At 44.8% G+C, this 17,370-nt stretch overlaps 2 protein-coding genes across 3 annotated transcripts in view; both read left to right on the top strand.

The window, feature by feature from the left end:
• Positions 1–17,270, top strand: part of TANGO6 (transport and golgi organization 6 homolog) — a 186,107-nt gene extending 168,837 nt beyond the window's left edge. The window contains exon 18 of the mRNA XM_047712573.1: positions 16,006–17,270. Coding sequence (XP_047568529.1) covers positions 16,006–16,182 — 177 coding nt within the window. The 3' untranslated portion in view covers positions 16,183–17,270. The remainder of the gene's footprint in view (positions 1–16,005) is intronic.
• HAS3 (hyaluronan synthase 3) overlaps positions 16,739–17,370 on the top strand; it is a 27,660-nt gene continuing 27,028 nt past the window's right edge. The window contains exon 1 of one of the 2 annotated variants that reach the window (XM_047712576.1): positions 16,739–16,868. In XM_047712576.1, coding sequence (XP_047568532.1) covers positions 16,862–16,868 — 7 coding nt within the window. In that variant the 5' untranslated portion in view covers positions 16,739–16,861. The remainder of the gene's footprint in view (positions 16,869–17,370) is intronic. The other variant, XM_047712579.1, reaches the window with a different exon arrangement.

The following is a 17,370-nucleotide window of genomic DNA, read 5'->3' as shown; positions in this document are numbered from 1 at the left end:
CATGAAGAGACGAGTGGTTGTAAGTTTCCAAAGCTAATGCCAGGAAGAACTAGCACTCATTTCCAGTTGTTCCTGGTAGCTTAGCTTACATTGGCCAAGTGCTAATAAAAGGATAGCATCTCTTCCTCCTCCTTCTACTTTATTCAGTCATTCACCTGGAATAAGGTTCGTCATCTTCTCCAGGGTGTCTTAGGTGACATCATAAAGGAAGCACAAGTTAAGCACCACATGTGGGAATGTTTGCTGTCAGCTCCCTTTTTGTATATCAGACCCAACACACTTTCACTTATAACAAATTATTATAACAGATATTTTGGTGCTTCCCTTTATTCTCCTGAAATGAAATTTATAGCTTATTAACCTACATATATATTTTAAAAATCAATATAATGTCCTAACTATAATATGAAGAAGGAATAAAAGGATATTTGTTTATACTAAAATAACATATTTTAATACATCAATGTCTAGGCTAGCTCTAAGATACAATGAACTATTTGGTTGCTCTTATATGTAGACCCATAATGAATGTAACACCTACAAATACAAAATCATACAGGTATCTTATGCTAACAGCTCAGAAGTACATTGTAGAACTTGATTTTCCAAAAGAGTAAACTAGGGGCACCTGGATGGCTCAGATGGTTAAGCATCTGCCTTTGGCTCAGGTTGTGATTTACAGGGTCTTGAGATCAAGCCCCACATTAGGCTCCCAGCTCAGCAGGGAATCTATTTCTCCCTCTCTCTCTGCCTCTCCCCCTGCTTCGGCTCTCTGTCTCTCTCTCTCTCAAATAAATAAAAATCTTCAAAAGAGTAAACGACTCCAGGGGCTCCTGGGTGGTTCAGTGGGTTAAAGCCTCTGCCTTCTGCTTAGGTCATGATCTCAGAGTCCTGGGATTGAGTCCTGCATCGGGCTCTCTGCTCAGCAGGGAGCCTGCTTCCTCCTCTCTTTCTGCCTGCCTCTCTGCCTACTTGTGATCTCTGTCTGTCAAATAAATAAATAAAATCTTAACCTAAAAAAAAAGTAAACAACTCTGTATGAAATTCTAAACAAATGAAAATACTATCTTCTCTTAGTTTATTTGGTAGTTGCAATCCTGAAAAATTCAGTGTACACTGAAACTCTAAAAATACTTTGAGCATTTGCTATGTGATAGCACTTATATCTCAGTGCTTTCCATTAATTCCCTTAATCTTCATATCCATTTAGGTATGATTAATATCCCTATTTTACATGTGAAGAAGCTAAGACAGAAAAGAGAAGTAACTTATGTGGCAGCTAGTAGGTGGCGGAGTGGAGGTAGAGAAACCAGGCAGCACGGCTCTAGGACTCCATGTTTAGTGACTGTCATCCAAAGGACTCAGAGACCAAGTCGCTCGGGCATTTTCTGCACAGATCATGGCTAACAGAAGGCTGCTTCAAATCCTGGGAATCTGATACTCTAAAGGAAAATGGGCCAGACTACCTGCTGACAGCTTGTTTACTGTCTGCCCTGGAGAAGAATAGAACGGTGAGAGGAGAGTATTTGGGGCTGGCCTTGGACCCAGGTGCCCTAACCTCCCAGGACCTGCCAGAATGAACTCTTCAGAGAGCAGAGACAGGAAACAACCCTGGCTTCCTTTCACCCTACTTCATGTTCCACGATCTCTTGCCAAATGTTCAGGCCAACCACCAACTCCACCGTCCAGAAACTTCCCATAATGTACACAGAACTGAAAAAAAGCGGGAACAGACCAAACACCTTGAGGGCTGTTAGGCTGGGGAGTGAGATTCCTGGGACTTTCCTTCCGCCCTGCGTCCTGATCAGAATTTATTCTTCCTCTGATAATCAGATGGGCCTCTGGGTTGTAATTAGGAGTGGGTGGCCCACTTCTCTTTGCTCCGTCCTCTGAAAGGGCAGAGTTCTAAGTGTACCCTCCTTGGGATGACATGAAATGACAGTTAGGATTGATGCCCTGGGGTCTGTTCCAGCTCATTGCTCATCATCACCCCATGGTTTGTTTGCTCTTGGCAAATCTGCTCTGAATAAATTGCATGTTCTCTGGGGTTTAGCATTTAATAATAATACAACATTTATCAAGGGCTTATTGTATGCCAGGCAAAGCACCAGGTTTTCACATTCATGATCTCGTGGAATCCTCCTAACAACCCTTTGAGATAAATATGCTTATTAACTCTATTTACAGGCAAGACAATTGAGGTCCAGAATGTTTACATTTAAATGCACAGCTCGAACAGCCAGCCCAAGGTCGAAGTGGGTGCAGATAGAGGCTGCCTCATTGCCAGCTTGGCTGTTGGGATGGAACTAATTAGAACCAGCCTGAGATGGTACTTGAGGAAGGGGCGAACTGTTACAGGTATATTGGGACAGACTCGTGTTCCTAGGACTTCTGTTTCCTTAACCATTGTACTTTCTTCACCTCTGTAATTCTCCAGGGTTGGCAGGTACTCGGTCAGTCGGCACGGTAAAGGAACTACAGCTGGAGAGGTCTTCTGAAATGCAAATCTGCTGAGGTCCAGTCCCCAGCAAACCTTTTTACCCCGGTCCGTGAGCTAAAGAGCAGGCTCCTTCACACGAGGCTCTTTATGTCTTGGATCCCCCCGACTTCTCTCTCTTCCTCTTCCTTCCTTCTCAAACGCCCTGACAGCCCCGCGCCAACCCCAAATCCCCTGCATACTGTTTATTGCCTCCACATCTTTATCCCTACTATTTCTTTTTTTTTAATTAAAGATTTTCTTTATTTATTTGAGAGAGAGAGAGAGAGCAGGCATGCACATGAGTCAAGGTGGGGGTGGGGGACAGTAGGAGGAGAGCAGAGGGAGAGGGAGAAGCTGGCTCCCTGCTGAGCAGTCCCTACTATTTCTTACATTTCGAATGCCTTCTTTTCCCCTCAGCTGTCCATCTGATAAGCTTTTATTCATCCTTTTGTTCAGAAAAGGTATTCATCCTTTTGGACTCTACTTAAATGTTATACTCTGTGGAAAGCCTTTCCTGATTTCTTAGGTAAAATTAGTAATCACAGGGCACCTGGATGGCACAGTCAGTTAAGCGGCCAGCCCTTGATTTTGGCTCAGGTCATGATCTCAAGGGCCGTGAGATGGAGCCCGGGCATGCCCTTCACTCATCGAGGAGTCTGCTTAAGACTTTCTCTCCCTCTGTCCCCCCCACCCCCCCACCCCAAATCACACTTTTATCTCTCTCTCTCTCTTTCTAAAATAAATAAATAAATCTTTAAAAAATAATAATAATCCCTTCTTCAGGCTCTGCAGCACTCCACATATCAGCTCCGGGCTAGAGTAGATATTGTAATGATTTGTTCATGTCTCATGTCACCAGGGGATTGTGAGTCCCTGAACACGCTAGCCACTAGTTTCTTTTAATTGTGGTAAAAGATACATAAGACAGAATTTACCATCTTAACCATTTTTAAGTGTACAGTTCAGTAGCTTTAAATACATTCACACTCCAGCACTGCCACCCATCCTCGGAACTCTTTTCATCTTGCGAAACTGAAACTCTGCACCCATTAAACACGAACTCTCCGTTTTCCTCTCCCTCGGCCCCTGGCAACCACCATCCTCTCTGTCTCTGTGAATTTGACTACTCATTCCATTCGCTTTTCTATTCCTCAAATCTCACACGGTGCTTTGCACAAAATAAGTGCTTAATGAATGTTTGTTGAGAGAGTGCATGAAATCTTTTCTCCAAGAGGCATGGAACACATCTCCTCATCCCTTTGTACTGCCTTTGTGATAAATAGATTTCCTAGATCTTAACCTGAAAATTCTGGGATTTCCAAGCTCTTCCGGTGTTCATGTTTCCCAAGAGCAGAAGTTGTCCAAACAAGTTCGAGGGAATTCAAGGGAATTTTACCTCCCTTTATTTAGAAACGCCTAACGTTTTCATCGCAGTTGGTTGCAGACATGCTGTCCCCAGATCAGCAGGGAGAAGGAGTCCTGAAGCAGAGTGACAGGATGAATGCTGATGTGCAGCCAGAACCTTCTGCATTTCAAAACTTGGCTTCTTCACACACACACACACACACACGTGCGTGTGCACATACACACATACACATGCACCATAGATATACTATTTATGTACTATATATATATAGCAGTGTATGTGTGTATCTGTCAAAATTCTAACACATGTATTTCCCTTAATTCCTCCCGTCTGGGCAGAGGTTTCTGCCATAATTCTAGCCAACCCAGCAACAGAGGCAGCTGCATTTATTTTAGCCTTTCATTTTCTTAACGCATGTTGATAGCTTACAACTTTCTCTTCCTTCAGAATCACACTTCGTATACACATGTTTAAGAACAAAGTTTTAAAATATTTTGGAGAAAAGATGCAGTGCCAGTTCGTGGATCAAAAATGATTTTGATGGACGCCTGGCTGGCTTAGTCACTGGAACTTGCAACTCTTGATCTCAGAGTTGTGGGTTTGAGCTCCATATTGGGTATAGAAATTACTTAAAAATAAAATCTTTTTTTCTTTTTTTAAGATTTTTATTTATCAGAGAGAGAGAGAGAGAGCGCACGCACAAGCAGGGGGAGAGGCAGGCAGAGGGAGAGGCAGAAGCAGGCTCCTTGCCAAGCAAGGAGCCCAATGTGGGACTCAATCCCAGGACTCTAGGATCATGACCTGAGCCGAAGGCAGACTCTTAACTGACTGAGCCACCTAGGCGTCCCTTAAAAATAAAATCTTAAAATGATTCTGACCGGATCCCCTTTCTGGAACATAAAAACCCTGATTGTTGATAGTTAAGAAAATTCCAAGAAGTGTAATAGGTTATATCCAACTCACGTCACCCTTGTTCCTGGCACTTAGATTTTTCCCAGGCAATGTTGTTACTTTCGAAACCATGGCATAACTCTTAATCTCCTACCCAGTGTTTTTTTCCTAACCTCCCACACTCCTGCATCCTGGCTGCTTATTAGAGTCATGTGGAGAGCATAAAAATCATAAAAACAAATTAAAACTTTTTTGAAAGTCCTGAGTCCCAGCCCCTCTGATTCCGATTCTTAGGTGTGAGGTGGGGGCCCAGCCGTGTTAAACATTCTCCAGCAGATGGTACAGTAGTGCAGCAAGGGTGGAGAATCTCTACACTAGAATGATGGTGTTGTGCGGAGGCAAAGTCTGGGCTCTGTAGCCATGCTTCGATGTGGATGGCAGGGGTTCCTTTTTCTGGTCTAGTCCACGCCATATACATTATTAGTACATAAAGTAAAACCCACCAGCGCCTCTGTGTGTCTGTGACTGGTTTTCTCTGGCCTTTGGTCTAGTTCTCTAACCTTTTCTTCCTGACACATCTTGCACAGAGCCTAGAATTCCATTGAGCAGACGCCCTCAGGAGAGTGGTCTGTCCTTCCCCTCCGGGTGACTCAAGCTGGTCCTGAAGCTGGGTGACCTGGCTGAGCCTGGAGTGGTGCAGGATGCCTTAAAGCAAACTGGTGCCCCAAAGGAAAGCCAAACCGCACTGCCAGCCAGGAGCCCAGTTACAGCTCTGCCCCCTCCCTGCCCGGGCTCCGTCCAGATAAACAATGTTGATGGTGTGGGGAAAAGGTCATATTTTCTCCACAGCCGCCTCTTGCATATCGGTTTTGCTAGTAACTGCACAAGTTTAAAAGCAGAGTTTGCAGAGTGAGACTTCACAGACGTGAGTTTGAATTCTAGCTGTGTCCTTGAGCAAATCGCTGAAACCTCCCGAAAGCCCCTTTCCCTGATTTGTTTGTTTGATTTTTTTGTTTAAGTAGCTCCATATTGGAGCCCAGTGCGGGGCTTGAGCTCCAGACTCAGAGATCAAGACCTGAGCTGAGATCAAGAGTTGGATGTTCAACCGACTGAGCCACCAGGCGCCCCTCCCCTCCTCTAACTCATAAACTGGGCCAAATAACATCTACCTCAGAGGATTAAATGAGATAATGTGTGTGAAGGCTTAGCACAGTGACTGGAACATAGTAAACACTCAATGACGGTAGTGAGCCTTCTGCAAGCACAGTCTGATCCCACGTGGGAGGCATTAGGCGCCGGGAGGGGACAGGCCAAGGGTTCCCTCAGCAGGGTACCTGCACAGAGAGCCTCCAGGGCCAGGAACGTGGAGCCCTTTCCTCACACAAGGTCACAGAGTACGGTTTGAAAGCTGGGATCGTAATCACCTTTTATGGACAAAGCTCCCAATCTCCTTTCCCACAAGCCATGGCCTGCTGCCTTTGCACATACTCCGGCCATTTTTCCTGCCTTCTTTGTTCTATTTCCGTGCCTGTGGGGGTGAAGGAAGGCTGCTGCCTTCCTCACGTTGCTATTTAAAGACGTTCTGAAAGATGCTGCGGCGGTTGCTTCTTGCGCCCCAGCAGTGGAGCTCTCGGCCCTGCAGCTGCGAGCCGGGGGCAGCCGCTGTGGGCGCTGGGGTCTGGCCCATCGAACCCTTGCACGGCGCGCTGCGGCCTCAGCAAGCCTAGGAGCGCCCAGTTACGTGTTGTATAGCTAAGTGCAGCCACCTGCTTTCTGTTTAGGACTCCAGAGCCGTCACCCCTCCCAGGGTTTAACCGCACTGGCCGGCTTGGTCTTTGTCCCTCAGCTGCCAACCTGTGTTTGTACCTGTAGCATTTTTGGCACTTGACCGGTTAGTTTTTCTCCTTGTTCTTCACTGAAAATCATGATGGTACTCCCTGCATCTCCATCCCACACCCTCTCCAATTTGCACTCGAGAGACCCTCCCCATTTGAGAGCCAGGCATGATCCAGAAAGGGTAAAAATGCCATTTATCTCTAGCTCTGGCAGAAAAAAATACCTTGGAAATAAAAGGGTTTTAAAAAGCTCAGTAACCTCCAGTTAATAATAAATTCTACCCTGAACTTCAGCATGTTTGAGATCTCTGTCAGGCATGGATAGAAATCTCTTAGACTTTAGTAATCCTGTCTTTCTTTGCCGACCTTCCCCTCGCTTTCAGTGAGACGTCTCAAAAGCCCAGACTTTCTGTTTGAATCAGCCCTAATTTCTTTGTCATACACCCATCAAAGTGAAGGTTTGGGTTTTATCAGTAAAGCACGTATTCCTCTTCAGGCCAGAGCTCCCTGGATGAGGTCCAAATTGTCTACCTCCATGATGCTTCTCCCATGTATTTTTTTCCTGCCCATTATCTTAGAGAGGTTGCTCACATCCTAGACCTCGGAGCCTGGCTCCTATCTGCTTGCTCCGCAGAGTTCTTTCCGGTGCCCCCAGCTCTATGGAATAGCACGGTCAGTGTTCCCAGACATCCGGGACCACCACTGGCCCTGACTTTGGCACTCAGACTGCGTGAAATCTCTTTACCTCGTCTTACACCTTTTCTAAATTCCTCTCCATTTATTCATCTTCCTGACACCTTTCCATGGGACTCTACTCTCTTTCATTCTTAGAGGCGTAACTTTCCCCTCGTCTTCTTGGCCCCGTGGTGGTAAACCCAATTATTTCAATGTCCGAATAATAATACCAACAATACTTTGAATTATACATCTCTTGGCTTATCATAGCAGAGAACACCCTCACACGTGTCACCTCGTTTGATCGCACAGTCAGCTTGTAAGGTAGGCAATGTGCTTTCTGCTTCCCACTTTGACAAAGGGACAGTAATAACCCCTTCGAGAGGCAGAATAGCGTAGTGGCTCCTAAAGAACATTGGCTCCAAGTGAGGCTGCCTGGGTCTGAATCTGGGCTCTGCCCTTTACTACCGGTGCGACCGGGACAGCTGGAGATAATGATGGTACCTCTCGTTGTGGTGTTGTGAAGAGTGAGTGAGCGCCTATAGAGAATATGCCTGGAACCATCCACACCTGGCACGTAACAGCTTTTATGTAAGATGTAGCTATCGTTATTATACATTCATTCATTTACTTGTTCAAAATTTACTACACAGCAGAGCTGCTCCATGCCGGGCTCTGTCCTCGGCCTCACTGAGAGAAGAGTAACAAGGACACAGAGATTACAGTACTTGTGGGGGAGACTGACAAACCCCCACTTATTTAGCACTCACCACATGCCAGTCTCTGTGCCTGGATCTTTATAGACATTAACTCTCATTCTTTACAACATCCTTAAAAGGCGGCAGTGTTACTCCATTTTACAGTTGAGATCACTGAGGTTCTGAGAGCTGAAGTCGGTTGCTCCAGATTCCCCGGCTAGTGATTTCGAGCACCATCACTCGCCTCACCCAGTTCGCCTGCCTCCGGGCCTTTAGGTTCAGCTCTGCAAGTCTGTCTCCCTGCTCTGGACGTGAGCTCCTCAAGGACCGCCCCAGGTCCTTGCTACCCAGAGTGCTTAGCAAAGCCTCCTGCACACTCTTTGGGAAAAGGTGGCTGAGTTGTGTTCTGTTGATGATCCTTGACTCTCTGTACTTGAGTCCCATCTGTCCACTCTCACTTCCCTTGGCCACCAAGTCACCCACTGGTCTTAACACTGAGGGACAGTGGTCAAAATGAGGACCCTTAGTAGTTGGCCTGTGGCTTCCTGACAGATTTCGACTACACCAGATCTTTTATTCTAGCATGTTATAAACAGAACTAGTCGGATTCTGGGGTGTCCTCCTCTTCTGGGCACCAGTCTAGAGAATCTTTTTGCCAGGCCGTTTCCCACCACTAATTCCATTCTCCGCCCCTCCCCCCATTCTCCTATCTGCCCCTCCCTTTTATTTCAGTGTCTAACTTCCCTGTTTCTGTCCTTGTGCCCAATATTTATTAGCCACAAAGGAGCCACAAGGGGTGAGTGATAGGATTGGGCAGAATTGAGCTTTCTTTCCTTCTGATCTTTTTTTTTTTTTTTGCCTCAAGTGTTGGTTCTGTGGGAAGATGAAGCTCTCAGTACAGTTATTGTATGCTAGTGTTTAACTATTTTATCCTTTTGTATTTAGCAACCCATTTTTCCCTTCAATATTAAGAAATTATAGATGGAAAATCCTCTGCTAGATAGCATCTTGGCAGAGCTTGTATTTCTGTAAATGTCTTGGGACCATTTGTGTTGTGTCGTTATCGATCCACATGATAACAGAAGACTAGCAGTTTCATCCACCTAAGTTCTCTTTGTAAAAGTGGCCTCTGCAACACACACACACACCCTCTCCTATCCTCCTCCTTCCTCTCCAGGCATCAGTTCTTTTCCAGAGACTTTTCATACTAAGAATCTCAGTACTTGCTTAAGATATCCCGGCCTAAGAACTTCTCGGATGGTGGAAATGTGTCTTTCAACCATCAGCTACAAAAAGCTAAGCCAGGGGCGCCTGGGGGGCTCAGTGGGTTAAGCCTCTGCCTTCGGCTCAGGTCATGATCCCAGGGTCCTGGGATCGAGCCCCGCATCGGGCTCTCTGCTCAGCGGGGAGCCTGCTTCCTCCTCTCTCTCTGCCTGCCTCTGTGACTACTTGTGATCTCTGTCAAATAAATAAAAAAATCTTAAAAAAAAAAAAAAAAGCTAAGCCAGATCTCCTCTGGATGAAATGCACCCACCCCCACTCACACCTGTACCCCCTCTGCGTTTCCTGGGAGTCCTTGGGCCTCGATGCAGAGGGCGGGGGATGAAGAGCAGGTGTGTTGAATTCTTAATGAAAGGTTTCCTCCATGGGATTGCCTGTATCCTGCCCACCACAGTGGCTCCTGTGAGTAGCTTTACCTTTGAACTCTCCTTGTATTGAATCCCTGATCCGTGGGATTTGGTGACAATCCCCGGCTGGCAGGAAGCTTTGATCCTTGGGGAGTCCAGAGGAAGTCCTTGTGATGTGTGGGATCCCCAGTGTTACAAGGATTGGGAAGAAGCCTTTCCAGGATGGGTTGCTAAAATAGACCCATTAATTAAGAAGGAGCCTTTGCCTAACAGTTACCCAAAAAAGGAGATCCGGTAACTGATAACAAGGAGCTCAGCGCTCCTCAAGTATGAAGTGGTGTTTGCACAAGCATTATTGTTATTTTAAGGACACAGCAGTGCCAAGGGGAAAATTCCTGCCCACACCAGGAAGGAGCCGAGTACCTTAGCAGAATAGAATGCCTTAGAACCTCCCTCTTTAACAAGTAAAAGCTAACCTTATTTTGAATGTTAGGAGGCTCTGGCAAAAATTCTCAAAGATATTTCTGAGTAGGAGAAAGATTCTTCTAGAAGAAGAAGAAAAAAGATGACCTTGTAATAAACAGTGGGAACTCTAGAATTTCTCTGTAAGAGACACTTTGGACTGAACGCCATTGGACCGGATGTCAGGAGACTTGTCTTTTAGCCGCATAATAAGCAAGCCAGGTTTGCTTCAAATCTGCATTTATTTGAGGTGGCTTAAGGTTGCAGGGACTTGCTAAAGTTTCCCCAAGCCACTCCATGGTGCCAGCCACCCTTTGATTACAAATAAAAGTCAGAATGAAATCCCTTTCACAGGGTGGGGAACGTTCTCCCTCCGCCCACCTCCACAGGCAGAAATCACTTCCTTTGCTTCCACAGAAGTGTGGAGCTTATCGTTAGAGAGATCATAGTGTCTGGGTGTGTGTGTGTGTGTGTGTGTGTGTGTGTGTGTGTGTGTGTGTCTGTGTGTGTGTGTGTGTCTGTGTGTGTTTCTCTCTCTCTCTCTCTCTGTCTCCCTGCTAGGCCGTAGCTGCCAGAGGGTAGGGTTCGGGCATTATTCATCCTTTTATCACCAGCACACTGCCTGGGCACGAAGTAGGCCCTTAATAATGATTATTGGATGAGTGAGTAATCATGAGGCAGTAGCTCTAGGAGTCATCGTCTTTCGGGAATCATCTCTTCTATTCACACTGCCAGCCTCGAGGAAAGAGAGGTTACCAAAGGGCAGTGGGGATAGCATCCCCCTCCTCCCCCCACAAGTTTTTTCCTTTCTTTCACCATTTCTCTCTCCCTCAACTTGTCATTTTTGTATTACTTGCTGTTAATGTTCTAAGTAGAGAATTTTTTTTTTTTTAAGATTTTATTTAATAGACAGAGAAAGAGAGAACATAAGCAGGGAGAGCAGCAGATGGTGGAAATGCTCCCCACTGAGCAGGGAGCCCAATGCAGGACTCAGTCCCAGGACCCTGAGATCAAGACCTGAGCTGAAAGCAGATACTTTACCAACTGAGCCACCCAGGTGCCCTAAGTAGAGAAAAATTTTAGATGTGAAATTATTAGCACAAATTATATACTTCATCTTTATATTGTGCAGTGCCAGTTTTAAATACAAATATGAGATCATTGAACTTGGAGTGCCTGGGTGGCTCAGTGGGTTAAAGCCTCTGCCTTCAGCTCAGGTCATGATCCCAGGGTCCTAGGATGGAGCCCCACATCGGGCTGTCTGCTCAGCAGGGAGCCTGCTTCCTCCTCTCTCTCTCTGCCTGCCTCTCTGCCTATTTGTGATCTCTCTCTCTCTCTCTCTTTCTCTCTGTGTTAAATAAATAAATAAATAAATCTTTGAGCGGCGGGGGTGGGGGGAGATGTTCTTAGAATTTTTAGTTTTCATTGAGTGAGAAACTGGCCAGGAGTAGCATGAGTTCCTGTCATTTCTGCTCACCATCTCCAGTCCACTTCCTGTTCCTAAAATGTGACCTGTTTCCTATAACCTTTCTTTATACTCTCTCTGTGCTGTTAGGACACTTACTGTATTTTGTTCTGTAATCTTTATTTCTGTGTATGACTTACCTTCCCTACCAGACAGTAAGCCTTTAAAGTCAGGCTATTTATCTCTTCTACTTATCAAATGGTGTTATGGAAAACCTTTGCCTAGGGGTGGCTGGGTGGCTCAGTTGTTAAGCGTCCGTCTTTTGGCTCAGGTCATGATCTCACAGTCCTGGGACCGAGCCCTGCATCCAGCTCCATGGCCAGCGGAAAGCCAGCCTCTCCCTCTCCCACTCGTCCTGCTTGTGTTCCCTCTCTCTGGGTGTCTCTGTCAAATAAATAAATAAAATCTTTAAAAACAAGACAAAACAAAAACCTTTGCCTAGTAGTTAATTCAGTTAAGCAAAAAGCTTTATTTTTTAGTAGGTAAATATATTCATAAAATACAATATTAAAAAGGGACAAGAGTATATAATTCCCCCCATTTCCCTCTCCAGTTACCTTCCCTGGAGACAGCCAGTTTTGTTTGTTTGTTTTAAGATTTTATTTATTTATTTGACAGAGAGGGAGACAGTACAAACAGGCGGAGGCCGAGGGAGAAGCAGACTCCACTGAGCAAAGAGCCTGATGTTGGGCTCAGTCTTTGGACCCTGGGATCACGACCTGAACTGAAGGCAGACGCTTAACCTACTGAGCCACCCAGGCGCCCCAAGCAGCCAGTTTCATAATATATATTTTTCTTCAGAGATAGTCCATGTTTATAGTACATAGGCTATTATATATTTTTTTACATGGATTTCACAAAAGTGAAAAAATCATTGAATGTCTACATTTTCCTATTTCTTTTTTTCTGATTTCCTCCTTTTTGGAAATTATACATTGGCGTAGACTTCAGGGTATGGCCATTGCTTGAAGTTCCAAAGTACAGAGAGGAGCCCCTGGCTGGTTCAGTCAGTAGAAGAGCATGTGAGTCTTGTTCTCAGGGTCATCAGTTGAAGCCCCACATCGGGCATGGAACCTACTTTAAAAAAATAAAATAAAATAAATGAAACAATCCTTTAAAAATAACTAAGTAAAACAAAGTGGTGAGAGGAAAAGTTTTAGAGACCTTTTGGACCAATTATTGTCAGAGATGCTTGCATATAGTGACATAAATCCAACTTGATTCATGTTAGGTGGCGTTGTTAATAAATGGAAACAATACAGCACAGCATAGTAGTTAAGATTATAGATCCTCTTCCAAGCAAAATACAAAATCCAGAAACCATAAAGGAAGAATTAATTGATTTAACTACATCAAAAATGCAGATCTTGGGGCGCCTGGGTCGCTCAGTGGGTTAAAGCCACTGCCTTCAGCTCAGGTCATGATCCCAGGGTCCTGGGATCGAGCCCCGCATCGGGCTCTCTGCTCAGCGGGGAGCCTGCTTCCCTTCCTCTCTCTCTCTCTGCCTGCCTCTCTGCCTACTTGTGATCTCTGTCAAATAAATAAATAAAATCTTTAAAAAAAAAAATGCAGATCTTGGGGTGCCTGCGTGGCTTAGTGAGTTAAGCCTCTGCCTTCAGCTCAGATCATGATCTCAGGGTCCTGGGATCAAGCCTGCTTTCCCCTCTCTCTCTGCCTGCCTCTCTGCCTACCTATGATCTCTCTCTCTCTGTCAAAAAATAAATAAAATCTTTGAAAAAAAATGTAGGGGCGCCTGGGTGGCTCTGCCTTAGGCTCAGGTCATGATCCCAGGGTCCTGGGATCGAGCCCCACATCGGGCTCTCTGCTCAGCGGGGAGCCTGCTTCCCCCTCTCTCTCTGCCTGCCTGCCTCTGCCTACTTGTGATCTCTGTCAAATAAATAAATGAAACCTAAAAAAATTAAAAAATTAAAAATTAAATTAAAATGTAGATTTCTCCACTGGAAAAAAATTTCACAAAGAAAAAATGCCAACTATGACAAACAATATTTTCAACTTAAATAATAGACTTTTTTTTTATATACAGAGAGCTCTTACAAATCAGTAAGGTAAAGTTCAGTTACACATACCAGAATAAAATAGAGTTTATTATATGTAAACTTAAAACAGCATGATGCTGGGATGCCTGGGTGGCTCAGTTGGTTGGACGACTGCCTTCAGCTCAGGTCATGATCCCGGCGTTCCGGGATCAAGTCCCGCATCGGGCTCCCAGCTCCATGGGGAGTCTGCTTCTCCCTCTGACCTTCTCACTCATGCTCTCTCTCACTGTCTCTCTCTCAAATAAATAAATAAATAAATAAATCTAAAAAACAAACAAACAAAAAAACAGCATGATGCTATTTTTCACTTAGCGGATAAGCAAAGATAAACAATTAACAGTACACAGCACTGATGGGAATTTAGTGTTACGTGGAAATGTAAATTATTGCAACTCTCTGGCTACCTTTGTTACAATTTCATGTAACCCAAAGATTCCATTTCTAGATATTGGTCCTATAGATACACTTGTTCATGTCTGCAAAGACTTAGGTAACAGAGTGTTTATTGCAGCAATATTTGCAATATCAAAGATAAAAAAAATGAGTTTCATTGGCAGAAAAATGTGTGACATTCGTCCTATGCAGCCATTTTTTTTTAGATTTATTTATTTATTGATTTGACAGAGATCACAAGTAGGCAGAGAGGCAGGCGTGGGGGGCAAGGGGGGAAGCAGACTCCCTGCTGAGCAGAGAGCCCAATATGGGGCTCAGTCCCAGGACCCTGAGATCACGACCCGAGCTGAAGGCAGAGGCTTAACCCACTGAGCCACCCAGGCGCCCCTGCAGCCATTTTTTTAAAAAAGTATTTCTCTATGTGCCAGTTATACAAAAGATTTTCAAAATAGAATAAGTCAGCTGGGATGATGGCATATAATAGCATAAAATACAGTTCTGTGGTTTTAAAGGGGGGAAGGCACATATATACATATGCTTAAAAATATCTAGAATATTTCTCAGTTACACATGATACCCTCTGAGAAAGGAAACTAAGAGCCTGGAGTAGAAGAGAGACTTTGTTTTTTGGGTTTTTTTTTTTGTTTGTTTGGTTTGGTTGGTTTTTTTTAGATTTTATGTATTTGTTTGTTTGTTTGACAATGACACAGCAAGAGAGGGAACACAAGCAGGGGGAGTGGGAGAGGGAGAAGCAGGATTGAGCCACCCAGGCGCCTGAGACTTTTTTTTTAAGTAGGCTTCACTCCCAGTGTAGAGTCCAACACCGGGCTTGAACTCGAGACCCTGAGATGGAGACCTGAGCTGAGATCGAGACCTGAGCTGAGATCAAGAATCAGACTCTACACCAACTGATCCACCCAGGCGCCCCTCCCCGAGACTTATTTTTTAACATGTACTTTTTTGTACTATATTACTTTTCAGTAAAAATAAACAACACAGAGTCTGGATGTTTAAAATCTGGCTTCCCCATTTTTTTAGCTGAGTAATTTGTGGATGTTATGTAACACTCTAATCTTCTATATTTTCATCTGTAAAATGGGGCTAATGTCTTTATATGACTTTCATAAAAGTTGGTTAATATATGAAAAATACCTCCTACAGTACCTGATCCAAAAGTAGTAGCTTTTGAGGCAAAGAGCCCTAGACCAGAAGTAATTTCACAGGTTGCTGAAGACAAGTCACATGACACCCATTACCTGGTGTCTTCAGTCTCTAGTTTGGCTAGCTGATCCCTAAGGCCCCTACCTCTGAGTTTACCTGTTCATTTGAAAGCTGTTTCCTGTTAAAAGTTGTAACTCCAAAGCCAGGAGGATTTGGGAGGAAATTAGGAGTTCCTGGGAGTAGGTTCTTTGGCACCCTCCCAGTTCCATACCAGAGCCCAAGATGAGAGCATTGGATGGGAAAGATGGGTGTGGCTCTATGGCTCTATCTACACAGCCCTCCCTTGTTTCCTGTTGCAACGTTGCAATTGCAAAATAAATAAATAAATAAAAATTACAATGACTTAAGGAAGGTCATGGAAATGGAACTGGGATGGAAAATTTTAAAACAGTGACAATGAAAGGCATGCTTATTGAAGAGATAACCTTCTGGGTCTCATAAGATAGATGTCCACAGATGGGTGTCTGCAGAGAGCTTTGTGAGAGCCTGAGAGGAAGATGCTGGTAATTATGCTCTAGGAGTAACCCTATCTGGGCACCAAGACCTGTCTGTGATCCTGATTTGGGAGGGAACGAACGGGCCTGGAATCTCTACTTTGGCCTGGGGATAAAAGGGAGTAGCAGCCTCCAAGACATATGTAGTGAGGTGTCAGGAGTCATGAGAAGCCCAAAAGGAAGCCTGTCTCAGTACAGCTACCCCTCCTTCCATGGAGGAAGCCATGTATAATCTTCAGGAAGCCTATGAGTTTCCTCTCAGAACTTCTCAGGCAGAAGTTAGGGTCGTTCTGAGAAATTCTGGCACAGTAGACAGTCATGACCCTGTTTCTTTCATACAGGTGCTGAGGGATGTCCTCAAGGATCTCTACCACCTGCTGAAACACGTGGTGCGCTTGGAGCCTGATGATGTGGCCAAGCTCCATGCTCAGCTGGCCCTTGAAGAGCTGGATGAGATAATGAGAAATTTCCTCTTCCCACCACAGAAGCTGGAGAAAAAGATTGTGGTCCTGCCATAGACCTAGCTCAAAGGACGTCAAGGAGGTAGAGGACCAAGCAGCCAGAGCAGTGCCCAGACGTTCCAGCAGGTGGCCCCACTGCCTCTTTGGTGCAGGCAATATGGCTGACCCTGGATGGCTTTATGTCTCTGGTCATTCGTGTCTTTAGGCAGACCTTCCTAAAGCAGCCATTTAGCCATTCTGCAACTGGCCTGAAGCATGTGTCCTTAGAAGACAAAAGATTACAAATCTCATTTATTTATCTGCACGTTTTTCGGTGTCCTGTGGCATTTAGAGAAGGAAGTCTACTTGATGGAAGTGTATCTTTAACATGACTGGTAGAAGTTGACTAATTGGCCATTCTTGTCACTTGAACGGAAGAGGTTGATCACCCTCCTGAGTGGCACATGTGTCACATATCTTGTTATTCTTCTGTGGTGAGATTGTTCTTCCTTGCAATAATGAGGAGCAGCTAGAGCTAGTCATCCTTGGCTGCTCAAGAGGCAGATCAGAGCACAAATGCATTTGGAGGCAGGGAGGAGAAGGAAACTGTTATCAAAACATGCAAAATGGAATAAAATTTTTTTAGCTCGAGAGAACAAGTCTGAATCTGGTCTTCTGCTATTGAGATGGAAAGCTAATGCACTGAGGAGGATTTGAACTCCAGAAAAGAGCATCAAGCTGGTTGAATCTTCCAGAGATGAAGGGTAAGCCCTTTCTTTGTCCCCCTGAGCTATTTTCTTCACTCCCTCTGCTACTGTTTTCACTAAGTTGCCCTGATTGTAGGACAAAAGAGCCACAAACATCTCAGATGAGAGAGTTTATATTTTGCATTTGGTCCTCTGCTTCTTGAGCAGGGAACGCTTAGACAATGGGTTGATTAAATGTGTACCAGAAAGTGGATAGCATATTGGTGACGTGATGCCATGTTTATTAAAATCATGTCAGATGTAGCACTGTGGACTCCTCTTTACTTATTTATATATTGTGGCCACTGAATTTGATTGCAGCTAAAAGAGAAGACAAAGTGGTACCTTGGTGGCTCAGTCGGTTAAGTGTGTGACTTCAGCTCAGGTCATGATCTCAGAGTCCTGGGATCGAGTCCCACATTGGGCTCCCTGCTTAGTAAGGAGTCTGCTTATCCCTCTACCCCTCTCCCTGCTTACATTCTCCACCCCCCCCCCCCCGCCCAAATAAATAAATTTTTTT

The sequence above is a fragment of the Lutra lutra genome, chromosome 17, assembly GCF_902655055.1.
Source record: "Lutra lutra chromosome 17, mLutLut1.2, whole genome shotgun sequence".
Lineage (NCBI taxonomy): Eukaryota > Metazoa > Chordata > Mammalia > Carnivora > Mustelidae > Lutra > Lutra lutra.
The sequence above is the reverse complement of the archived record's forward strand: the minus strand, read 5'-3'. Positions and strand labels throughout refer to the sequence as shown.